This window comes from Kogia breviceps, chromosome 18, assembly GCF_026419965.1.
Source record: "Kogia breviceps isolate mKogBre1 chromosome 18, mKogBre1 haplotype 1, whole genome shotgun sequence".
NCBI classification, from domain to species: Eukaryota; Metazoa; Chordata; class Mammalia; order Artiodactyla; family Physeteridae; genus Kogia; species Kogia breviceps.
The window spans coordinates 52,151,049-52,173,389 of NC_081327.1; the positions used below are offsets into that span (position 1 = coordinate 52,151,049).

General features: G+C 43.8%; 1 protein-coding gene across 1 annotated transcript in view; it reads left to right on the forward strand.

Moving 5' to 3' along the window:
• The window catches only part of HSD17B2 (hydroxysteroid 17-beta dehydrogenase 2), a 62,025-nt gene extending 41,888 nt beyond the window's left edge, over positions 1-20,137 (forward strand). Inside the window, exons 3-5 of the mRNA XM_067019005.1 lie at positions 643-828; positions 15,138-15,275; positions 19,776-20,137. Coding sequence (XP_066875106.1) covers positions 643-828; positions 15,138-15,275; positions 19,776-20,137 — 686 coding nt within the window. The remainder of the gene's footprint in view (positions 1-642; positions 829-15,137; positions 15,276-19,775) is intronic.
• Positions 20,138-22,341: the final 2,204 nt, after the last annotated feature.

Here is a 22,341-nt window from a genome sequence, read left to right on the forward strand (position 1 = left end):
AGACATCTTTTCTGATCACTGACATACTGACCTTTGACCTACATCGTCTTACATCTGCATGTCCTAAAGAGATCATTCTGTCTCCACACACTCCTTTTTTTTTTTTTTTTTTTTTTTTTTTTTTTTTTTTTTTGCGGTATGCGGGCCTCTCACTGTTGTGGCCTCTCCTGTTGCGGAGCGCAGGCTCCGGACGCGCAGGCCTAGCGGCCGTGGCTCACGGGCTTAGTTGCTCCGCGGCATGTGGGATCCTCCCGGACCAGGGCACAAACCCGTGTCTCCTGCATCGGCAGGCGGATTCTCAACCACTGCGCCACCAGGGAAGCCCTCACACACTCCTCTGAGGGAGAAACATGAGGTAGACTTTGATTAAATCTCCTCCTTGCTATGTCACCCCTCCAAGGTATAACAAATATCTAGCTGCCCGGATGTAGGAAAGGGCTTTGAGGCAAAAGAATATACCTCCAAAAAAACCATTGCTTAATATTTCACAAGTAATCAAGGAGACTAAGGTTTGAGAGTTGAAGTGATCTGCCTACACCCTAAATCTCAAAGGGGCCCTTTTGACTTCAGAGCTTGAAGGGTTAAAAATCTTCCCACTCTCCCATCTTGCCTGACCTCAGAGTTGTTCCCTTCTGTCCTCAGGACTGTGGGCTGTGGTCAACAATGCTGGGATCCTTGGCCTCCCAACTGACGGGGAGCTCATTCCCATGACTGAATACAAACGATGCATGGCCGTGAACTTCTTCGGAGCCGTGGAAGTCACAAAGGCATTTCTGCCTCTTCTTAGGAAATCCAAGGGGAGGCTGGTGAACATCAGCAGCATGGCAGGTGAGTTGGCCTTTGCCCACAAGGTCGTGGGTGCCAGTCATGCAAGATGTGACTCTCAGTGTTCCCTGTGTGCTGAACAAGAAAGCACTTGTTCGTGCAGGTGAAGAATAGTCAAATCGTGTGTTTACCGTTGATCTGAGTACAATAAAACCTTTCTTTCCTTTCAAATCCTTTCATGTACTGACTCTTACCTACCTTCGAACTCATCTATTCATTACTGGGGACTTAGGGCTCTCACACATCTTCACCGTGTGACCGCTAATACACAAGCTTCCTAGATTTGTAAAGGAAACCCTGCATACAGTTAACGTCATCGTGACAGGGAACCTGTTTTCAACCCTCCCTGAATTCTGCACGCTCTGTTTTTCCCTGTGAGATGAATAGCAAATGTCTTCACTCTGTTGGCACTGTCAGAGCCCTGTGTCTCAGTTGGCTGCCTGCTGGGATTTTCCACAAGACAATTCCCATCGTTCTGCAATCTCAAGGCAGTTGGGGCAGGGTGTGACATTTGATAACTCATCTCTCTCCATTTCAAAGAACCGATAGTCAGCAAGTCAAGGGTTTAATGATCTCCCTTACATAAAAAATGCCCATGCATGTGATGTCTCATTCTTTCTTCTAGAACAAATATTTCCAAACTGGGCCTCCTCAGAGCCTTATTCAGCTTTGAGTGGTGTCCATGGGGTTGTCTTTTGGGCCACTGCACGGGTGAGAGGGAAGCCAAGAGGGTGGGCTCTGGACTCCAGGATCCTGCCTTCTCATTGAGGAATACCACTCTTCGCTGTTGGATCAGTTGGTTCTGAGTGAGTTTTTTTTTTTTAAATAAAGGATCCAACTATTTGGTTTTGTTTTTTTTTTGTTTTTTTTTTTAAGGGAGACATTTTTGTGTATTTTCTAGACAATTATTGTTGTCCCGCATATTTTCTTCCCTGGTTCTAACTTAGCAACTTCTTCTAACTTACTAGCTATGTGAGTGTGTCACTAGCCTTGCTGGTTGGCCTGAGGGAGGAAGAAGGAAGGAAGGAAGGAAGGGAGGGAGGAAAGGGAAGGGAAGGAAAAGAGGGAGGGAGGATGAGAAAGGATGGAGAGAGAGATGTCTAAGGTGGTTAAGAGCAATGAGTACTGTATTTCAAATTTTATGAGAACCCCAAAATATTTCCAATTTTTTTGCTACCTTGCTAAAGCAAACAAATCCTCAGAAAATACATTTGCAATATTTCACCCTTAACTTTCTTCTGAACTTAGCCTTTACATTTTTGACCTTTGTGGAAACCTCACTTTTCTCAGTTCCCTGGTACAATCTGGTACATCTGGAAAAGTCTCACATGCTCCTTTGCCTCACTCATTCAACAAATATTTACCGAAATGACTTATCATTGCCTTCTCCTTGACACAGTGACAAGGAAGTTTTTTCTCTTCCTCTCTTGGTTCTCAACTTTGAGCATAAGATTCGTTCATAAGATTTTACTTATGTATCACTGATATGCACAGTACCTGCTATAGGCCGTCTGGCATGAAGTAGAAGCTCAATTAATAAATGAAGAAATGCAAGTGTCCAGATGAATGAATGGGCGAGTGACGAATTTACACTACAGAGGATGTCCATTTATATACCTTCAATTTGACCTCCAAAACTTTTTCTAAGCCAAGACTTTGAATGGGTTTGTCACATATTTCCACTGGAGGAAAATGTTTGAGCGTTAAAATAAAAATCACACATCTCACTCCTATTCTCACCACTGGACATGCAAAATCTTTTATACCCAGCCTTACTAGTTCCATTCCAGTATCTTACCATTGTCACCAAGTCAACATGTCTGAAGCTAAACTATCAGCCATTCAGAGCTTCCTCTCTTGACTTCTTTCTGTTCATATCCTAGTCTTTTAGGTTTCAGAGCTTTGAGCATTCTTGGATTTGTTTTTCCCTGTGCCTTTCTCTCCTTTTCTCCTACCCAGTCAGTCACCAAGATGTATGGAGTCTTCCTTCATCACATCCAGCTTTGAATCCTTATGTTTCAAGGAAACTCTAGAAATAGGTTCATTTGCAGGACTCAGAAACCACCCAGGAAATTTTATAAAGTTGTTAAAACAATAGCATGAAAGCAGAACAGAAAGGAAGTGTATGTACTTGACAGGGCAGGTGTCTGTAAGAGGACAGGAGCCAAAGATCTTAAATCTTGCTTATAGTTTCCCTCATTGACGAGGGGCAGAGGAGTTCAGCAGAATCCCTAGCACTTTGCTGATGAGCATTTTGCAAAACAATGGAAAAGATTTTTGAGCAAGGGGATAAGAAGCTAGACTGTAACACAAGAATCAGAAAAGTCATGGCATGTGTAAAAGACACTATATAACCAACCACCAATCCACAAAATTAACATCCAATGTGATGCCAACTTTGTGGTGTGTCTCTTGGCAAAGCTAAAGTAACAGTAATTTTGGAAAACGTACTTATTTGGGAGTTCACCCTGGTCTTTTTCTAATTTTGAAGATGGAGGTATGGAGAGAGAGAGACAGCCAGTAAGTGTTCTCCAAAAGGAGTTCATGGTTGCCCTGACCCATCAGGTTGCCTTGAGTCTGGCACCTCGGGCACCCTCTGCATGACAAGAATTTCAGTGGTGTAGATTTATCATAGAAGTTTGCATCAGCCAGGAGGAGCTGAGATGGAACTGATGACTCTGTTCAAGTTATCCACTGCTGCGTAGTAAATAACCCCAAAGAAAGTGTCTCAGGATACTGTGAGCACGCAACTGGTCTGGTAGAATAGTGGTCTCTCTAATACATGCATGACCTAAAACCTGGAACCTGGAATATGTGACCTTACTTGGCAAAAGGGACTTTGCAGGTATGATTGAGTTAAGGATCTGAAAGGCAGAGATGATCCTAGATTATCTAGGTGGGTCTGATGCAGTTACAAGAATCCTTATAAGAGGGAGGCAGGAAGGTCAGACTCAAAGAGAGGTTGGAAGATGGAGGAAGGAGCCGTGAGCCAAAGAATGCAGGTAACTTCCAGAAGCTGGAAAATTCAGTGGGGATAAACTGCCTAGGTTTTGATCCTGTCTTTACCACTGACAATGGAGTGACCTAGGACAAAGTCCTGAACTTCTGAGTTGCAGCTTCTGCATTTTCCGATGGGGATAATAATGATCCTTTCTTCTTAGGGCCATGGTGAGATGAGATGAAATGACATGGTTTTAAGCATCAGCCTTGCACTTGGCGTGTGGTAGAGTTAGAGACCCAAAAGCCATCTGCCATGAAGAGGCTGGCTCTGTGTGCACCTGTGGCTTTTTATCCTGCCAAATGCTGGCATTGCCACCTGTGACTGTTCCATCCTGCTGCTGTCACACACTGGCTCCTGGGCAAATAAGCCCGACAGGTCACTACTTCCACATCTTCTCTGGGAGGATTTTCCACCCCCCTGTAATCATGTTTATCATCCCTCCCACAGAAACAGAATAGCTCTTTAACCTAAATCCTCGCAAGGAAGTTTGATAAATATTTAACCGAGGATTGAAGGAAGTGGGAGATGACTCTTTGATTGATTGTACAAAGGGCACTTGAAAAATCTTTACGTTTGAGAGGTCTAAAAGTCTTTTCTGGCCAGTTTTCCTCTTAAGAAATTGCAGAGTAAATACCTGTGTTATGTCGTAAGCTGTCCTTGAATGAGAACAGCTGAAAGCAAACCATATAAAACTACTAAGGCCTCAGGGATTTTGAGCTGGTTGTGCTTTGAATCGTGCTCTTGTATTACCAGCTGGGTGATCTGGGGCAAGTAGCCCCACTTGTCTGTGTCCATTTCATCTTCTGTTGCGATAGGCTGACACAGCTCCTGAGTCTAAGGCAGCATTTCTCAACCTGAACATTATCGATATCTGGTGGAGGCTAATTCTTTCTGTGGGGGGCTGTCCGATGTATTGTAGGATGTTTAGCAACATCTGTGTTCTTGACCCATTAGATGCAAGTAGCACCCAGTGCTGATCTTCAGATATTACCACGTGTCCACTGGGGTGGGGGTGGGATGCAAAATCAGCCCCAGTTGAGAACTTCTGGTCTCAACTGTAGACCTAAATGCATTGTGGGTTCTGAGTGTTTAGCACAGTTACTGGTACCCAGAAAGTACCCTAGTAACAGGGACCTCTCTGCTGAGAGATAGTAATGGTTGCCCATCACACTGAGCTATTTAAAATGCATGAAAATGACTTTACACCAAAGTAAGTGGCTTCAGAGAGTCTTACAAGTCTACAGATTTTAGGTATCTGGCAGATTTCACAGTTCCAAACTTGAGCCTGGTCTTACTTAGTCCAGAGAAGTTGACAATGGGATCATTCCTGGATTTTTATTCTTGCCGAGTTGGCTGCCTTAAGGGAATCATCTGGCAAATCATTCAGCCAGTCTCAGCTGCTCAGTGACGTGAGAGGAAGACAAAGCTGAGATTTGTTTCCTTAAAACTCTCACAGTAGCCAGGGCTTGGCGTATGGTAAGGGGGAGAGGGGAGAGCAAGATGGAGTGAACGTCTTCATGCTGAGTTGAATTAGATGCTTACACCCCTGAAGTCATTCAGTTCTGACATGTGCAGGATGCAGATACTGATTCCTTTTTAGATCAAGCACACTCTAGCCCGGGATCATCCAGCCGGTAAGCAATGAAGTCAGTGCTGGTAACTGGGTCTACTTAATTCCAAATTCTGTGTTCCTCTCACTTTTCCAGATTACCGAGCAAGAACACACCAGGGAAACGGGGGGTGGGGGGAGGGCAAAAAAACCCCACAGACCCTAACGCTAGTACGTTTAAGCAGTGATTAGGAAGTGTAAGCAATTTAGGGCTGCCTCCTACACCAGTGCTTCAAACATTAATGTGTATAGTGATCAGCTGGGGGTCTTGTTAAAATGCAGAATTTGACTGAGTTGGTCTGAGGGGGGCCCAAGATTCTGTATTTCTATAACTAGTTCCTAAGTGACTGCTACCGGTCCCTGGACAATTTTTTCAAACTTCAGATGCATTTGATTCACCAGGAGGGCTACTTAATAACAACTGCAGGAAATCAGAACTTCAGTGAGATAGTATTTCACATCCACTAGCATGGCTATAATCAAAAAACCAGAAAACAGCACTTGATGGCAAGGGTCTGGAGAAACTGGAACTCTCCTGAGTTGCTGGTGGGAACGTAAAATGGTGCAACCGCTGTGGAAAACACTTGGCAGTTCCTCAATAAATTAAACACAGAGTTACGACTCAGCAATTCTACTCCTAAGTGTATGCTCAAGAGAACAGAAAACAGGTGTTCCAACAAACACTTGTACATAGGTATTCATAGCATTATTTGTAATAGCCAGAGATGGAAACAACCCAAATGTCCATCAACTGATGAATTAATAAACAAAATGGGGTCTATCCATACAATGGAATATTATTAATCCATACAAAGGAATGAGACACTGATACTCGGAAGGGTGAATCTTGAAAAGACTGTGCTAAGTGACAGAAGCCAGACACAAAAGGCCGTATCTTGGGACAATCCTATTTATGTGAAATGTCCAAAACAGACAAACCCATAGACAGAAAGCATATTAGTGGTTGTCAGGGGCTGGGGTATGGGGGTTCCTTTTGGGGCACTGAAAATACAGAACTAGATAGTGCTATTGGTTGTACAACCATGTCAATGTACTAAAAGCCACTGAATTGTACACCTTAAAAGGGCTAAATGGTGAATTTTATGTTTTATGTATTTTACCACAATAAGAAAAAAGTTCTGCCCCACCCCCAGAATTTCTGATTCAGTGGGTGTGGAGTGAGGCCTGAGAGCTTGCACTTCTAACAGATCCCCAGCTGCTGCTTCTCAATCACACTTTGAACGAGGTCCCAGACATTGATTTTGATACCAAACAGTTGTCGAATCCCCAGAGATGGTCAAATTACAAGGGAACAACCAGATGCTATTAGTCTCCAATTTCTGCTAACCACGCCTCAAGTTTTTGTTTTTGGCTGCGCCACGCGGCATGTGGAACTTCCCCAACCAGGGATCAAACCCACGCCCCCTGCAGTGGAAGCGCGGAATCTTAACCACCTGACCACCGGGTGGTGGTTTCTTTTTTTTCCTTTTTTTTTTTTTTTTGGCCGCGCTGCATGGCTTGTGGGATCTTAGTTCCCCGACCAGGGATTGAACCTGGGTCCTCGGCAGGGAAAGCTCAGAGTCCTAACCACTGGACCGCCAGGGAATTCCCTGAAGTTTGTTACTTGAGTTGAGTCCAGCTGACCTCGGAGGAGGCAGAAACCAGCTGGGAGGCCTCGTTACTTTCTCCTGAGACAAGGTCATGGGTGTTCTGGCTTGCGAAGATATTAGAAAATGAGAAGGCTGCTGTGGGCATGGGACCCTGGTACCCCTATAAAAGTGTCCTGCACCTGGTTCCATATTGGAGAGAGGAGTTTCCCCAACACCAACAAGCAATGCTGAGATACCAGCAGGGTGTCCTACAATTCAACTCAATTCTGAAGCTCTCTACCTGGAGATAGCATCAGATCCCACAGCTTAGGGCTCAGTACTACAAGACTGAGCCCCCACCCCCACTTTGGATGCCAGGGGCAAGCTCAGGTTATCACCTGTGCTTCTGACCGATTTGCTGTAGATCAGAGGTACCAACTACCCCCTCCTTGGGTTTGATTAATTTGCTAGAGCACCTCACGGAACTCAGGAAACCTTCTTACTCACTGGATTACCGGTTTATTACAAAGGATATTAAAGGATACAAATCAACAGCCAGATGAAGAGATACACAGGGCAAGGCACAGGGAAAAGATGTGATGCTTCCACGCTCTCTGAACTACTCTACTCTCCCCGATCACCAACCTGGAAGCCCTCCCAAGCCCCTCCTTTAGGTTTTTTTTTTTTTTTTTTTTTTTTTTTTTTTGCGGTACGTGGGCCTCTCACTGTTGTGGCCTCTCCCGTTGTGGAGCACAGGCTCTGGACGCGCAGGCTCAGTGGCCATGGCTCACGGGCCCAGCCGCTCCGCGGCACGTGGGATCTTCCCGGACCAGGGCACGAACCCGCGTCCCCTGCATCCGCAGGCGGACTCCCAACCACTGCGCCACCAGGGAAGCCCTCCTTTAGGGTTTTTATGGAGGCTTCCTTATAGCATGTGATTGACTAAATCATTAGCCATTGGTGATTGATCTCAATCTTTCTCCCCTCCCCCGGGGGTCTGGGTAGGGCTGAAAGATCCAACCCTCTAATCACAAGATTGGATCCACTTGCAACCAGCCCTCCGCCCATCCTTAGGAGAGTTTCTCGTTCATTAACGTAACAAAAGTCCTCATTAACCTTTGCCACTCTCTTCACTTAGGAAATTCCCAGGGTTTTAGAAGCCCTGTGCCAGAAACAGCAACCATGACCAAATATGTATTTATTATAAATCAAAAAACCACACCTACCTTACCTATACAGCCTCAGGCTGAAAAGCTGCAATATTTCTGCCCTGTGTTAATAGAGCGCTCGCTTGGAAAGCCCTTTCTTTTCCATAATTCCTATATGGTCATATGTTTGCTTTAGGTCAGCAACAAGAGGATCTCCTGGTAGGTGTTGATCATTATGGCTACCAGGAGTGTTTTAAGGCCCTGTGTTACCTCAGAGGACATCAAGAACATTTGAATGCTAGAACCTTGGGAAATGTTACTAACTTGTTGCTTATGCCACACCAAAGGAGTCAGGCAAAGACCAGGACTGAGGCCCCTGAGGGGGCTGTGGGGAAAGGGCCTCACAATTCTGTAAGCTCCAGGATTGTAACTTCAAGTTTCCCTCCGTGTTAGCAGGATGCCATAAGGTCAAAACAAGGACCACCAGAAAGAGTGATCAGAAACATGAATGCTGAGTTTATTCTTGCCAGGGAACAGATTCACTGAGTAGTTCCCTGAGGCAGAAAAGCTGGGTGGGGGGGACTGGTATGTTCTAGAAGAGGGGGGGATGCTGCCTTCACGGTAGCTACACCAAGTAGGGCTAGATGATTTGCAGTTATGAAGGATGGAAAGAGTCCATAGGTCTGTACGTTGTTGGTTAAAACACGTCCCATTGTTGACTGGGTGTTCCATTAAGTCGCTGAATAACAAGGTCACCCCATATTCTGAGCCATTTACCAGAACTGGCTACTTAGAATCGATTGGCGGGAACCCCAGCATTCAGTTTTGGTACCCCCTAAGCGAGTACTGCTCTAAGGGCAAAGTTTTGCCTTTGCGTTAGCCACGCCCATCAGTGATGGGGGTGAGTGTGGAATGGAGTGAGGAAGAAGTATGTTGTCTCTTTCAATTTGGTTGCAGCCTTGGCAGAAAATGTTTCAAAAGCTCTAGCTTGGGCTTCCCTGGTGGCGCAGTGGTTGAGAATCCGCCTGCCGATGCAGGAGACACGGGTTCGTGCCCTGGTCCGGGAAGATCCCACATGCCGCGGAGCAACTAGGCCCGTGAGCCATGGCCGCTGGGCCTGCGCGTCCGGAGCCTGTGCTCCGCAACGGGAGAGGCCACAGCAGTGAGAGGCCCGCATACCGAAAAAAAAAAAAAAAAAAAAAAAAAAAAAAAAAAAAAAAAAAAAAAAAAAGCTCTAGCTTGCGTAGGGGGCTTCTCTCATGTTTTAACATTTCAAATTAGCCAGGCCTTGATTTTTGGGGCTCCCATGCCAAACTTCAATAAACTTAATTTTTTAGTTTTATTTACCAAAATGTTAGGAGACCTGATGACCTTGGTATGGCCAAAGACCTACATGGGAGCTAGGCAGTTCTCCTGACCTAAGCGTGTCTTTTTCTTAATTTTAATTAAAAAAAATATTTTTGGCTGCGTTGGGTCTTTGGTGCTGCGCGCGGGCTTTCTCTAGTTGCGGCAAGCGGGGGCGACTCTTCGTGGCAGTGCGTAGGCTTCTCATTGCAGTGGCTTCTCTTGTTGCGGAGCACGGGCTCTAGGTGCGTGGGCTCAGTAGTTGTGGCTCACGGGCTTAGTTGCTCTGCGGCATGTGGGCTCTTCCTGGACCAGGGCTCGAACCCATGTCCCCTGCGTTGGCAGGCGGATTCTTAACCACTGCGCCACCAGGGAAGCCACCTAAGCGTGTCTTAAAGGGAGTATGCATTTTTAAACTTTTTATTTGGAAATAATTATAGACTCACAGGAAGCTGCAAGGAAATGTACAGGGAAGTCCTGTTTGCCCTTCATCCAGACTCCCCTAATGATAACATTTTACATAACTACAGTATGATGTCAAAACCATTGGTACCATGCACAGAACTTATTCAGATTTCACCAGTTATATCTGCACCCATTTATGTGTGTGTGTTTATAGGTCTGTGCAGTTTTATCCTATGTATAGCTTCCTGTAACTATGAACACAATCAAATACAGAATGGTTCCAGCACCATAATGATCCTGAGATGCCCCTTTTATGGCCACATCCACACGCTCACCCCATCCCCAACTCCTGGCAACCACGAATCTGTTCCATCTCTGTAATTTTCATTCAAGAATATTATATACATGGAATCATACAGTATGCAACCTTTTGAAACCGGCTTTCACTCAACATAATTTAAAGGAAATATATTTTGACCAAGGCATACGTAGCTCAAAAACAAACAAGCAAAACCAAACACATAAACAAAAAAACTTTCTTCCAGCATATCACTAGAGAGTCTCTTTTAATTTCAGTCTCTTGAAACACAACATACCTTATGCCCCACATCTGTGAGACTTGGATCAAGGATCAAACAGCACTGCCAGGTCACTATCCAACTTCTGAGATCACAACTTCTACAACCAAAACAGAGATCTCAGTTCTTCCAGAGCCCAAGCTGTATTAATATTTACATGTCCAGAGGACAGAAATAAATGGAAAAAAAATCATAGATGTTCTCTCGTAGTGTTTAACAACCCTATCTGCCCATTGGAATCACTGGGGGAACTTTGAAAAATCCCAGCGCCTTGGCAAATAATAGCAAAAGGTCTAAAGGGAGCTTACTTTGTGCCAAACACTGCTCTAATATATGAAGTCACTTAACTTTCACAACAACCCGGTGATACTTGTATTATCATTATTCTTAATTTACAGATTAAAAGGCACATAAACTGGTTTTCCTAACTTGAACTGCTTTTACTAATCAATGGCAGAGCTGGGGCTTCAACACAGGCAGTGTTGGCTCCAGAAGCTGGCTCTTTAACTGCTGCCCTCTGCTAACCTTCCTTCCAACTGGCCAAGCTCACCTCACCTCTAAAAACCATGAAGAAATGAGAATAGTCTAACCGCGGGGTATTATGATCGGTCAGGCTGCCTCTCTGAATGAGGACAGAACCGTTGACTGACAGCCTTCCTACAAAGACAGGGAGGTAAGGATGAGTTCTTCCCAAAAGGAAGTTATGTGAGCCAGACCAAAGCTTTTTTTTTTTTTTTTTTTTTTCATTTTGGCCACACCGAATGCGGCATGTGAGATTTTAGTTCCCCCACCAGGGATGAAACCCACGCCCACTGCATTGGACCGCCAGGGAAGTCCCAGACCAAAGCTTTAATAATCATGTAAGAATGATGATGATAATTGACTTTAGCTATTCTAGGTATCTCCACTTCAATGCCTATATTCCCCTCCCCCAGTTTTATTGGGCTATAATTGGCATATAACATTGTATTAGTTTCAGGTGTATCACATGATTTGCTATATGTATATGTTGCGAAATGATTACCACAATAAGGTTAATTAACATCTATCACCTCACAGTTAAAATTTTTTTTCTTGGGATAAGAGCTTTTAAGATTTACTCTCTTGGACTTCCCTGGTGGCGTAGTAGTTAAGAATCCGCCTGCCAATGCAGGGGACACGGGGTTCGAGCCCTGGTCCGGGAAGATCCCACATGCCACGGAGCAACTAAACCTGTGCACCACAACTAATGAGCCTGGCTCTAGAGCCCGCGAGCCACAATGACTGAGCCCACGAGCCACAGCTACTGAAGCCCGTGCGCCACAACAAGAGAAGCCACTGCAATGAAAGCCCGCACACCGCAGTAAAGAACAGCCCCCGCTCCCCGCAGCAACGAAGACCCAACACAGTCAAAAATAAAAAATATAAATAAATAAATTTATATTAAAAAATTTACTGTTAACAGCTTTCAAATATACAACACAGTATTATTAACTATAGTCAGTATGTTGCACAATATATCCCCAGAATGTATTTATGTTATAACTGGAAGTTTGTACATTTTGACCTCCTTCATGCATTTCCCCAGCACCCCACCCCTCACCTCTGGTAATCACCATCTGTTCTCTGTATCCATGAGTTAACGTTTTTTGTGGTTTTTTTTTTTTTTTTTTAAAGATTCCACATATAAGGGAGATCCCATGGTATTTGTCTTTCTCTTTCTGACTTACTTAGCATAATGCCCTCAAGGTCCATAGATAGGTACCTAGGAAACCATCACCACAATCAAGATAGTGAACATGACCTTCATTCCCCAGACTTCCTTGTCCCCCATTCTAACCCATACCCTGGCCGCCCAGCAGGTAACCACTGATCCATTCTATCACTATAGGTTTGTTTGCATTTTCTAGAATTATAAATAAATGGAATCATGCAATACATACTGTTTTTTTGTCCGGCTCTTTCTTTCACCAGAATTATTTTGAGACTCATCCGTGCTGTTGTGTGTATCAAGTTCATTCCTTCTAATGGCTGAGTTGTATTCCATTGTACGGCTGTATCACAGTTTATTTATCAATTCAGCCAGTGGATGCTTCTTTGACCAGGGAAATCGTTGCCAAACCTGGGGCCCTTAATGTCATGGGCTCAGTCATCCTGGGTTCCCCATGAGGTCTCCTGGGTGCTCTGAACCCCTTCATAATCTCGTGTCTTCCAGTGAAAGGACACCAGGAACACACCCGTATTCATTGCCTAGGGCCGCCGTAACAAATTAGTGGCTTAAAACAACAGGAATCTATACTGTCACAGTTCTGGTGGCCAGAAGTTTTGAAATCAAAGTGCTGGCAGGGCCACCTCCCTCTGAAGGCTGTAAGGGAGAATGCCTCCTTGCCTGTCCCAGCTTCTGAAGCCCCAGGCATTCCTAGGCTTGTGGCAGCATTCCTCAAATCTCTGTCTCCATCTTGACATGGTCTGCTCCCTTCTTTCTCTGTGTCTTCTCTTTCTCTGTCTCTTACAAGGACAGGCATCATTGGATTTAGGACCCATCCTAATCCAGCATGGTCTCATCTTGAGATTTGTACCTTAATCACATCTGCAGAGAACCTTATTCCAAGTAAGGTCACACCACTTTTCTGGTTTCCTTTGCTTCTGCCTTCCATAGCTCATCCCTCACAGCTGGTCCAATGAGAGACACAGTTTAAGGCTCAATCTCTCTCAGCTTCTACAAGAAATGTGATTCAAGTGGAATAAAGAGCATCTGCCCCCAGCCCTAGCTAGCCCTCCTAGAATAAGTCCTTTCTCACACCCTCTTTTTTTTAACCCCCAATTTATTATTTTACAGTTCTACAGGCCAGAAGTCTGAAATGAGTCTCATTGGGCTAAAACCAATGTTTTGGCAGGGCTGTATTCCTTCTGGAGGCTCTACGAGCAAATCCACTTCCTTGTCTTTTCTAGGTTCTAGAGGCTGCCTGCATTCTTGGTTCATGGTCCCGTTTCTCTGTCTTTAAAGCAGCAACATAGGGCCATCTCTCTCATTCCAATGCCCTTCTCTCCCCTCTTTCACTTAGAAGGACCCTTGTGATTACATTGGGCCCACCTGGATAATCCAGGCTAAGCTCATGATCTCAAGGTTGATTAGCAACCTCAGTTCCCCCTTTTCCATATAATCTAACATATTCAGAGGTTCCAGAGACTTCTCTGAGGGACCGTTATTCTGCCTACCATACCTCTCTTTCCTATTTTCCACTTTCTCTGTATCCCTAGCGATTTCCTCAGATCTCGCTTTTAGGTAACAAATTCTCAACTGTGTTTGAACTACCATCTAATTTGTCTACTGAGTTTTTTTGTTTTTAAAGTTCAGTTGATTTACAGTATTGTGTTAGTTTCAGGTGTACAGCAAAGTAATTCATATAGATATTTCAGATTATTTTTCATTATAGGTTATTACAAGATATTGAATATAGTTCTCTGTGCTATACAATAAATCCTCATTGCTTATCTAGTTTATGTATAGTAGCTTGTAACTGTTAACCCCATACTTCTAATTTATTCTCCCCCCACTTTCCCCTTTGATAACCATAAGTTTGTTTTCTATGTCTGTGAGTCTGTTTCTGTTTTGTATATCGATTCCTTTGTAGTATTTTTTAGATCCCACATATAAGTGATTTCATATAATTTTGTCTTTGACCTACTTCACCAATAGTCTCAGGTCCATCCATACTGCTGCAAATGGCAATATTTCATTACTTTTTATGGCTGAGTACTATTCCATTTCATATATATGGTATATATATATATATATATATATATATATATATATATATATACCACAGCTTCTTAAGCCAACTGTCTATTGATGGGCACTTGGGTTGTTTCCATGTCTTGGCTATTGTAAATAGCGCTACTATGAACATTGGGGTGTATGATGTATCTTTTCAAAGTAGAGTTTTCATCTTTTCTGGATACATATGCAGGAGTGGGATACCTGGATCGTATGGCAGCTCTTTTTTTAGTTTTCAAAGTAATTTCCATACTGTTTTCTATAGCGGCTGCACCAATTTACATTCCCATCAACAGTGTGATAGGGTTCCCCTTTTGCCGCACTCTCTCCAGCATTTATTGCTTATAGGTTTTTTGATGACAGCCATTCTGACTGCTCATACCCTCTTACAGATATGCCCCATGGTTCCCTATGGCGTGTGTTACTCCTTGTTGCAACAAGTATTACACCCAATTTGTTCAACTACAAGTTCTGTAATAGAACAGTGCCCAGTCTGCCCCCACTTCCCCAAAGATATGTCCACCCAGAGTCTCAGAACGTAGGTTGCCCACACTGGAAGGTCAGACGCTGGGGCAGATGCTCTTTATCCCATCTAAATCACATTTAGCTTAGAAGCTGGGAGAGATTGAGCCTTATACTTGGTTTGCCATTGGACCAGCTGTGATGAAGCAGGCATGGAAAGCAAAAGCAAAGGAAGCCAGACAATGATGTGACCAAGAATATGCGTTCACCTGCATACAGAGGGCCTTTGTCTTCCTTTCTCTGCCTTAGTCACCACTGATACCAGTTCCTGGCATGAAGTAGGTGCCATCTAAATACTTAGTGGATGAACAAATGAAAACATCAGACCTGTTTTTTTTTTTCTCCCATTTCTCCCATAGGAGGGGTTCCAATGGAAAAGATGGCAGCCTATAGCTCATCCAAGGCAGCTCTGACCATGTTTTCAGCAGTCATGAGACAAGAGCTATCCAAATGGGGAGTTAAAGTCTCTGTCATCCAGCCTGGAGGCTTCCGAACAAGTAGGTGTCTGAGCCCAAGAGCCCTGCAATATTCATTCTGGAAGGGATGCTAAAGGTCTTTTGTTTGGACAGAGTTCAAGCCAAACCCCTCAGTCGTGGACCAAAGAGGGGTTGGGATGGGTGGGCTTTTTCTAAGCATAGAGGGGAAGGTGCCAGGTTTTGCAATGTACGGTTGCTCCCCTGCCTCCTTTCACCAAGGAATTAAGTTTTGATGTTATGTATTTTTCAAACACAACCTCCTCCCCTCTGAAGGACATGACCCACATCCTTCTACCCCGGGAGGAGACGGCCATCCTCTCCTCTCCGCTCCCTGAATTTCTGGACTCTGAGCAGATGTAGACAACGCCCATGGCTCAGTCCTTAGTTCCGGGTCATCAACCATGTAATTGGTGATCTAAATGAAGATGTAAAAGAGCATATCTAATAAAAGACCACACACTGGGAGGGATGCCTAACACACTAAAGAACAAACCCTAGAGGTCTGAATATTAACCCAAATGCACCAGATAAAAATCTAAAAGAAAAGCCGAACTTTGTCTTGAACCATTTAGCAGCCAGGATCTCCCAGAATTGTCCAGGAGGAGCATGAAGACTCGGTGAAAGGGCTCATCTGAGAAGGAAACTGAGGGAAAGAGACCTGGGCCACTCAGGTCGAGAGGCGGGACCAGGGCAGTAGGAACGGAGGGAAGGTGAAGTCTTGAGAGGGGTTTCCAACTTGGGGACTCCCTGGGCAGGTAGGAGAGTTGAGGGGAGTTGATGGAGAAGAAGGGTGGGTCAAAGATGATGCCGAATATGGCAGCCTGAGAGGCAGAGCACAGAAAGCTGCCTGACAGCTACTGGAAGGGGAGAATCATGAATTTGATTTTGAACCTGGCAGGAGGATTGAGAGTTTGGTGACACAGCCAACGAAAACTTCCAACACACGATGCAAGATTCCCTTTGGACCAGAGAGCAACCCTGCAGTTAAGTTACAGTTTCAAGGACTCACTGAAATTGTCATAGCTAGCATTTTCGGCAGCTGTTCTTCCTAGGCACTAGCCATTGCCTGTACATTCTTTCCTGATATTGTTGATCTTATTGTTTTAATTGAGAAATATATCATATACACACATAGTTTAATAAATTATCAATATTATAAAAATTTATGTACTTAACATCCAGATCAAAAAATAAAACATTGCCAGCTCTCAGAAGCCCTCACATGGTCCTCTCCAGTTTTAGCCCTCTCCTCCCTGCAACAGGTAACCCGTCATACTTTTTGTAACATTCGTTTATTTGCTGTTCTTGACAATGTTCCATGCATACATGCACCCCCAAACAATAGTTTGGCTTTACTGGGTTTTGAACTTTAAATGGAATCAATGTGTATTTATTTTTTTGCATCTGGCTTCTTTCACCAAACAGTATGTTTTCACAGTTCATTTACATTGTGTGTAGCTGTAGTTCATTCATTTTCATTGCTAGTATTCTGTGAATATACCACAATTTTTCTACTATCGATGGGATATTTGGGTCACTTGCGGACAATGTGAACAATTCAGCTGTGGACCTTCTGGCACACCTACTGTGGCGTATGTGTGTGTGATTTTTCCTATGACATATACCCAGGAATGGGATGACTGGATCATAGATTTTAATTATCTTCAACTTTATTGGACAATTCCAAATTGTTTCCTTAATTATCATTCCAATTTTACTCCCATCCTTTCCATATATGTCTTAATCTGCATCACAGCCCTGAGGAGTAGGTTTAACTGACATCATTCACCAGGTGAGGACACTGAAGTAGGATGGGTAATATATAGCTCAGCATGGACGTCTGTGACACCACGATGGTGGGGAATTTGAAACCAGATCCCTAGGTGCAGAGCCTGGTTCTTTCTTTTATATCAAGATGTCCTCAGTTTAAAGCTGATATTTGATGGGCTCTCTAAAGGCAAGAGGCCAGACGGTGGAGGGCTGAGGACTTGAGTTTGGAGAATGACATTTGAAGTGGGGGATGAGGAAAGGAATCTTTAGGGACACAAAGAGCTCCTGAAGACATTCAGGGAGACATAACAGATTTTTGGGGTACCCTGCAATAAAAAACAGCTCAAGCAAATTGCACGCTTCACAGATTTTAAGACTTTATGTGTCCAATCTCACTTAATCCTCACCTATGAGGTAGGCATCATAATATTCCCATCTTATAGGTAGAAAACCGAGGCGCAGAGAAGTTAAGGAATTTCTAAGCCACAGTGCTGACATGAGGCAGAGATGAGATTTGGATCCACGTCATCTTACCGGTTTGTGTGTAGCCCCAAAGTGGCAGGGGATGGGCAAGTGTGTGTCAAAAGTGGCAGGTGAAGGATGACAAAAGGGTGGTGGCTTTGTCATCAATAAAGAGAGTTTTGGGGATTTTGGACAGGGTAGGCACAAGAGTGATTAGAAAGTCCATGAGGGAGTAAGTGGAGAGGAAAAGGAATCCCCTGTGAGAGTAGAGACTGCAGCAGAAGTAGCTGGAGGAACAATAGTTCATGCAAACATGTTTTTTAAGATGCAGAAGCCTCTGGAGTAGTAACTGTCAGGGTAATCATTTGTTTGAGTTTGGTCGTGCCTTCGTGAAAAGAAATGAGCAATTGAAACTCCGTTTGCATTTCCATGAGTATAATTGGATTTCACTGGCTTACATTTCATAGCGAGGCTCCCTTGCAGTCCTGGTGTCCAGGAGTCACCCAGGCTAGCAAAGATTCATCCCCGCAGCAATCCCTGAGCAATCACACACTTTGTAGGAGGGAGTGTGGGTTGCTGCAACCTTTCTGGAAAGTAATCTGGCACTAGCGATTAAAATTCAAAATGAATGTGTTTTTTGACCAGACAGCCACCCTTTGGGGACTGTAGCCTAAAGAAGTGAACGCCAAAAAACAAAAGGATACATTGTGCAAAGCTGGTGACGGCAGCGTTCCCTGAAATGGTGAAACCTAGGAATGACTGGCAAGTCCTTTGACAGACAAATGGTGACTAAAAGCTGCTCAATGGAAAATTCTGCTGCTCTGGTTTAAAACTATAGCCACTGACCAGGAGGCAGGTCTGTGATTCATTACTAAGCAAACAAACAAAAATCAAACCCCACAAACAAACAAAAATGCAAATTCCTGGAAAATACGTATAGTATGATCCTTTTTGTGTTTTGTTTGTTCCTGGTAAAGTAAAATTAAGCCAAAGCCAAACATATCTATATGTTTGAATGAGCAAGGAGGGAGTGTAGAATGACACACAATACTGTAAGTTTCCTCAGAGGAGATTAATTTTAAACACATATGCATCTCCTTATTATTCATTATTTATATAATGAGCAGCCATTACTACTATATTTTAAAGCAAATATATAGATACTATTAGATTTTATATAATAAGCAGGAATTTACTTCTATATTAAATATATGGTTATATATTCAATCACATATAATTTATGTTAAAATTTAATGTATTATTTAAAATGAAATTAAAATTATATTTATTAAATAGATAACATGAGGGACTTCCCTGGTGGTCCAGTGGTTAAGACTTCACCTTCCAGTGCCGGGGCGGGGCTGGGGGGATGGGAGGGTTGGGGTATGAGTTCGATCCCTGGTCAGGGAGTTAGGAACCCACATGCCTTGGGGCCAAAAAACCAAAAACATAAAATAGAAGCAACACTGTAACAAATTCAAGAAAGATTTAAAAAAAAAATAGATAGCATGATGCTCAACATTACATATTTTCTGAACTTTTTTTTTTTTTTTTGGCCGCGTGGCTTGCGGGAACTTCCCTGACCAGGGACTGAACCCAGGCCACGGCAGTGGAAGCCCGGAATCCCAACCACTAGGCCACCAGGGAACTCCCAACATTATATATTTAATTTTACACACAGAAGCAGGCGTTACTGCTATTTTTAAAAAAATTATATGTGGACGTATATATGTAGGTATATACATATCATATAGATAATATATATTATATACATTATATTTTATATTGTATATAATAGTCATGAAAAGATATGTACTAGAATGTTGGTGGCAGCACTATTCGTAAGAGCCTCAAATTGAAAACAACCCAAACGCCCATCATAGTATAATAGGTAAATAATTTATGGCATATTTACAGAATGGAAAGCTACTGACTACACAATACATGCATCCATGTGTGCATATGTCTAAAGTCAGGCAAAGCTACTCTACTCTGTTCATCTGACAGTGGCTCCTGGGAAGGTGGCCGAGGCTGGTTTGTCCTTTTCTTGGTCTGGTTGCTGGTTACATGAACTATTCGGTTTGTGGAAACCTATTCATCTGCGCCCTGTTCTGTATGTATGTTTAAAAGACTAGAATTGCCATTATAAAGCACATACTTTAAAAGGCATTTGGGAATGTCCTTCCCAACAGAAGCCAATTCACGAGGGCCTTCCTCCCAATTAGGGGTAGGACATGCCTGTTTTAGCCTTCCCAGCATCTGAGCCTCTCTTTTTTTCTTGCATCTCAGATATCACAGGCACGAGTGACATGTGGGACAAGCTGGAGAAAAACATCCTGGACCACCTCACCGCTGACGTGCAAGAGGACTACGGCCAGGACTATATCCTTAGGGAGCGCAACTTTCTCATGTTAATGCAAACCTACTCTGTAATGGACGTCTCCCCAGTGCTCCTGGACGTCCAGCATGCCATCTCTGCTAAGAGCCCCTCTGCATTTTACGCACCGGGGAAAATGTCTTATCTGTGGCTCTGCTTTGTTTCCCTTAGCCCTACTGGCATATTTGATTATTTTAGCAAAAAACTGCACAGCTATGGAAGGAGCATGCCCAGAGTGTTAACCATGCCTAACTGGAAGAATGAGGCCATGTAGGCAAATCAGTGGGAAACGTTAGAGTCTTGGAATGACAGGGAATCTCGAGCTTCCCATTAAAGTTGTGGTTTCCTACCTTGCAGCCCCTGTGAACTCTGTTCGTTGAATAGTGAGACAGCAGGGAAGGGGGCAGGGCACAAACCTGAAAAGAATGACGTAGACATTGAGCATATAACATAAAACTGGTTAGAACCGACTAGGCCCAAGATGGCAGAAGATTCAACTTCCAGCGGACCTTCAGCCTCATTACACGCTCACTTGTAATACATTAGCTAAATGACACACCCACTGGAGCCATAACAGTTCTGAGGCAGACCACAAAAGGCCAAAAAGTGGGCGGTGGCCCAATTCCTGGAAATCCCCACCCCTTCCCCCGAGATAGTTGGAATAATTCTCCCACTCGTTAGCCTATGAAATCACCCGGCCCATAAAAACTAACCACCCCATATTTTGGGGTGCTCTCAAGCCTTCTGAGACGGACCAAATTCTGTCTATGGGGTGTGTATCTCTCTCAGTAGATCTACTTCTTACCTATCACTTTGTCTCTCACTGAATTCCTTCTGTGATGAGACATAAAGAACCTGAGCTTCATTAAGTCGTGAGACCAGGTGTGCGATTTCAGTTAAAAGACGGCAGGTTTGAGTCTCAGTCTGGGTTGTGAGGTTTCAGTAGGACTTACTGCAGGGTAGAAACGATCACCATGGAGAGCATTAATTGGGTGTTTACACTGAATACATTTCAGATATTCTCTCATCTAGTTCTCATTTGAGAATGGAGGTAGGAATTTTCACCCTTACTTCATAGGTAAGGGAACTGAGGATCAGAGAAGTTAAGTTCCTAGTTCATGGTCACACAGCTAACAAAAGGCAGAGCTAGAATTGAAATCCAGGTTGGACTCCACTGCTTGCCAGGAGAGGCAGAAGAGAAAGAGAAATGAAGAGGGAAAAGAGAGAGGAAAGGAGGAGGAAATGGTAAGGACCACAGTCAAATCGGGTCTTTCTCACTGTGCATTGATATCCTACTGTAACTACTGCTTCCAAGGTATTGGATTCATTGTATGTAATCAGCGCTCCATGCCCCCTTCTCCCTTCCTCTACCAGGAGCCCTGGGGATAATAGGATAAGGTCTCCCAACTCAAGCAGTGCCACTGAGGTCTTTTGGCAGACATGGGGCATGTGACTGACTGGGTTTGGTGTCCATAGTAACCATCCCTGAGGCCTCCATCTGAGCATCCATGATGGAAAAGGCAGGGTTCTCACTTGGAGAAGGCCAGCTGAAAGGAGCAACGTCAGACACTAAGGGAGGTGTAGCCAAGTTCACCGGGTAGAGGCAAAAGGGGAGGAGCTGGTGAACAGAGGGGGCATGAAAGTAACCAGAAAAAAACCCAGCTTGACATGAGGGAAGCAGAGGTCCAGATATCTTGCTCATAGCAAACCTCCCTTTGTCCCATTTCCTTTCTAGAATGTGCAGGTTTTCTATTTTCCAACCCCATGGAGGTTTGGGGAGAGTAGACAAACTGACAGTGCTCTGTGATTTCACCCCAAAGAAAATAATAAAAAAAGACATAGTGAGATAAATAGTTATAAAATACTAATATGATACATTTTTAATGGCTGGTCATGTTGACTGTCCAGTGGTTCTACACCATTGTTTTAGGGTAGAACAAAAAAAAGAAAAGAAGAAAAAAAATCAAGTGTTAAGTGTTGAATTCCAAAATAGGCACTTTTTGGAGATAAGAGTTATGAAGCCCAAGGCTTCCATTTGCATGATTTGGATGTTGAGAGAACAAAGTTTTTATACAACCTGCTGTGCAAGGTTTGGGGGACTGAGGATTGTGGGTTTCATTCTAAGCCAGTGGTTCTCCGAGTGTGGCCCCTGGATCTGCAGCATCAGCATCACCTGAGAACAGTTGACCTAAAATAATAAAACAGCCAGTTATTATTTTACCAGCAAAATGAGTTTATTCGAAACAGCAAAGAATTGTAACTTGGGACAGGCAATCTATGGCAAACCACAGGCAAGTCTAGAGAACAGAGAGGTCTTTTCTTTTATAGAGGAGAAGGGGGAGTTGGGAGGAGCTGTTATAAACAGAGTCCACTGGAGGAAACTGGGAGTTCAAAGTGTAGTGGCTTTTCATTGGCTGAGCTGTGACAGTCTCTCATTGGCTGGAATGTTGCCCAGCAAGGAGTTTTTCCTCCTGCTGG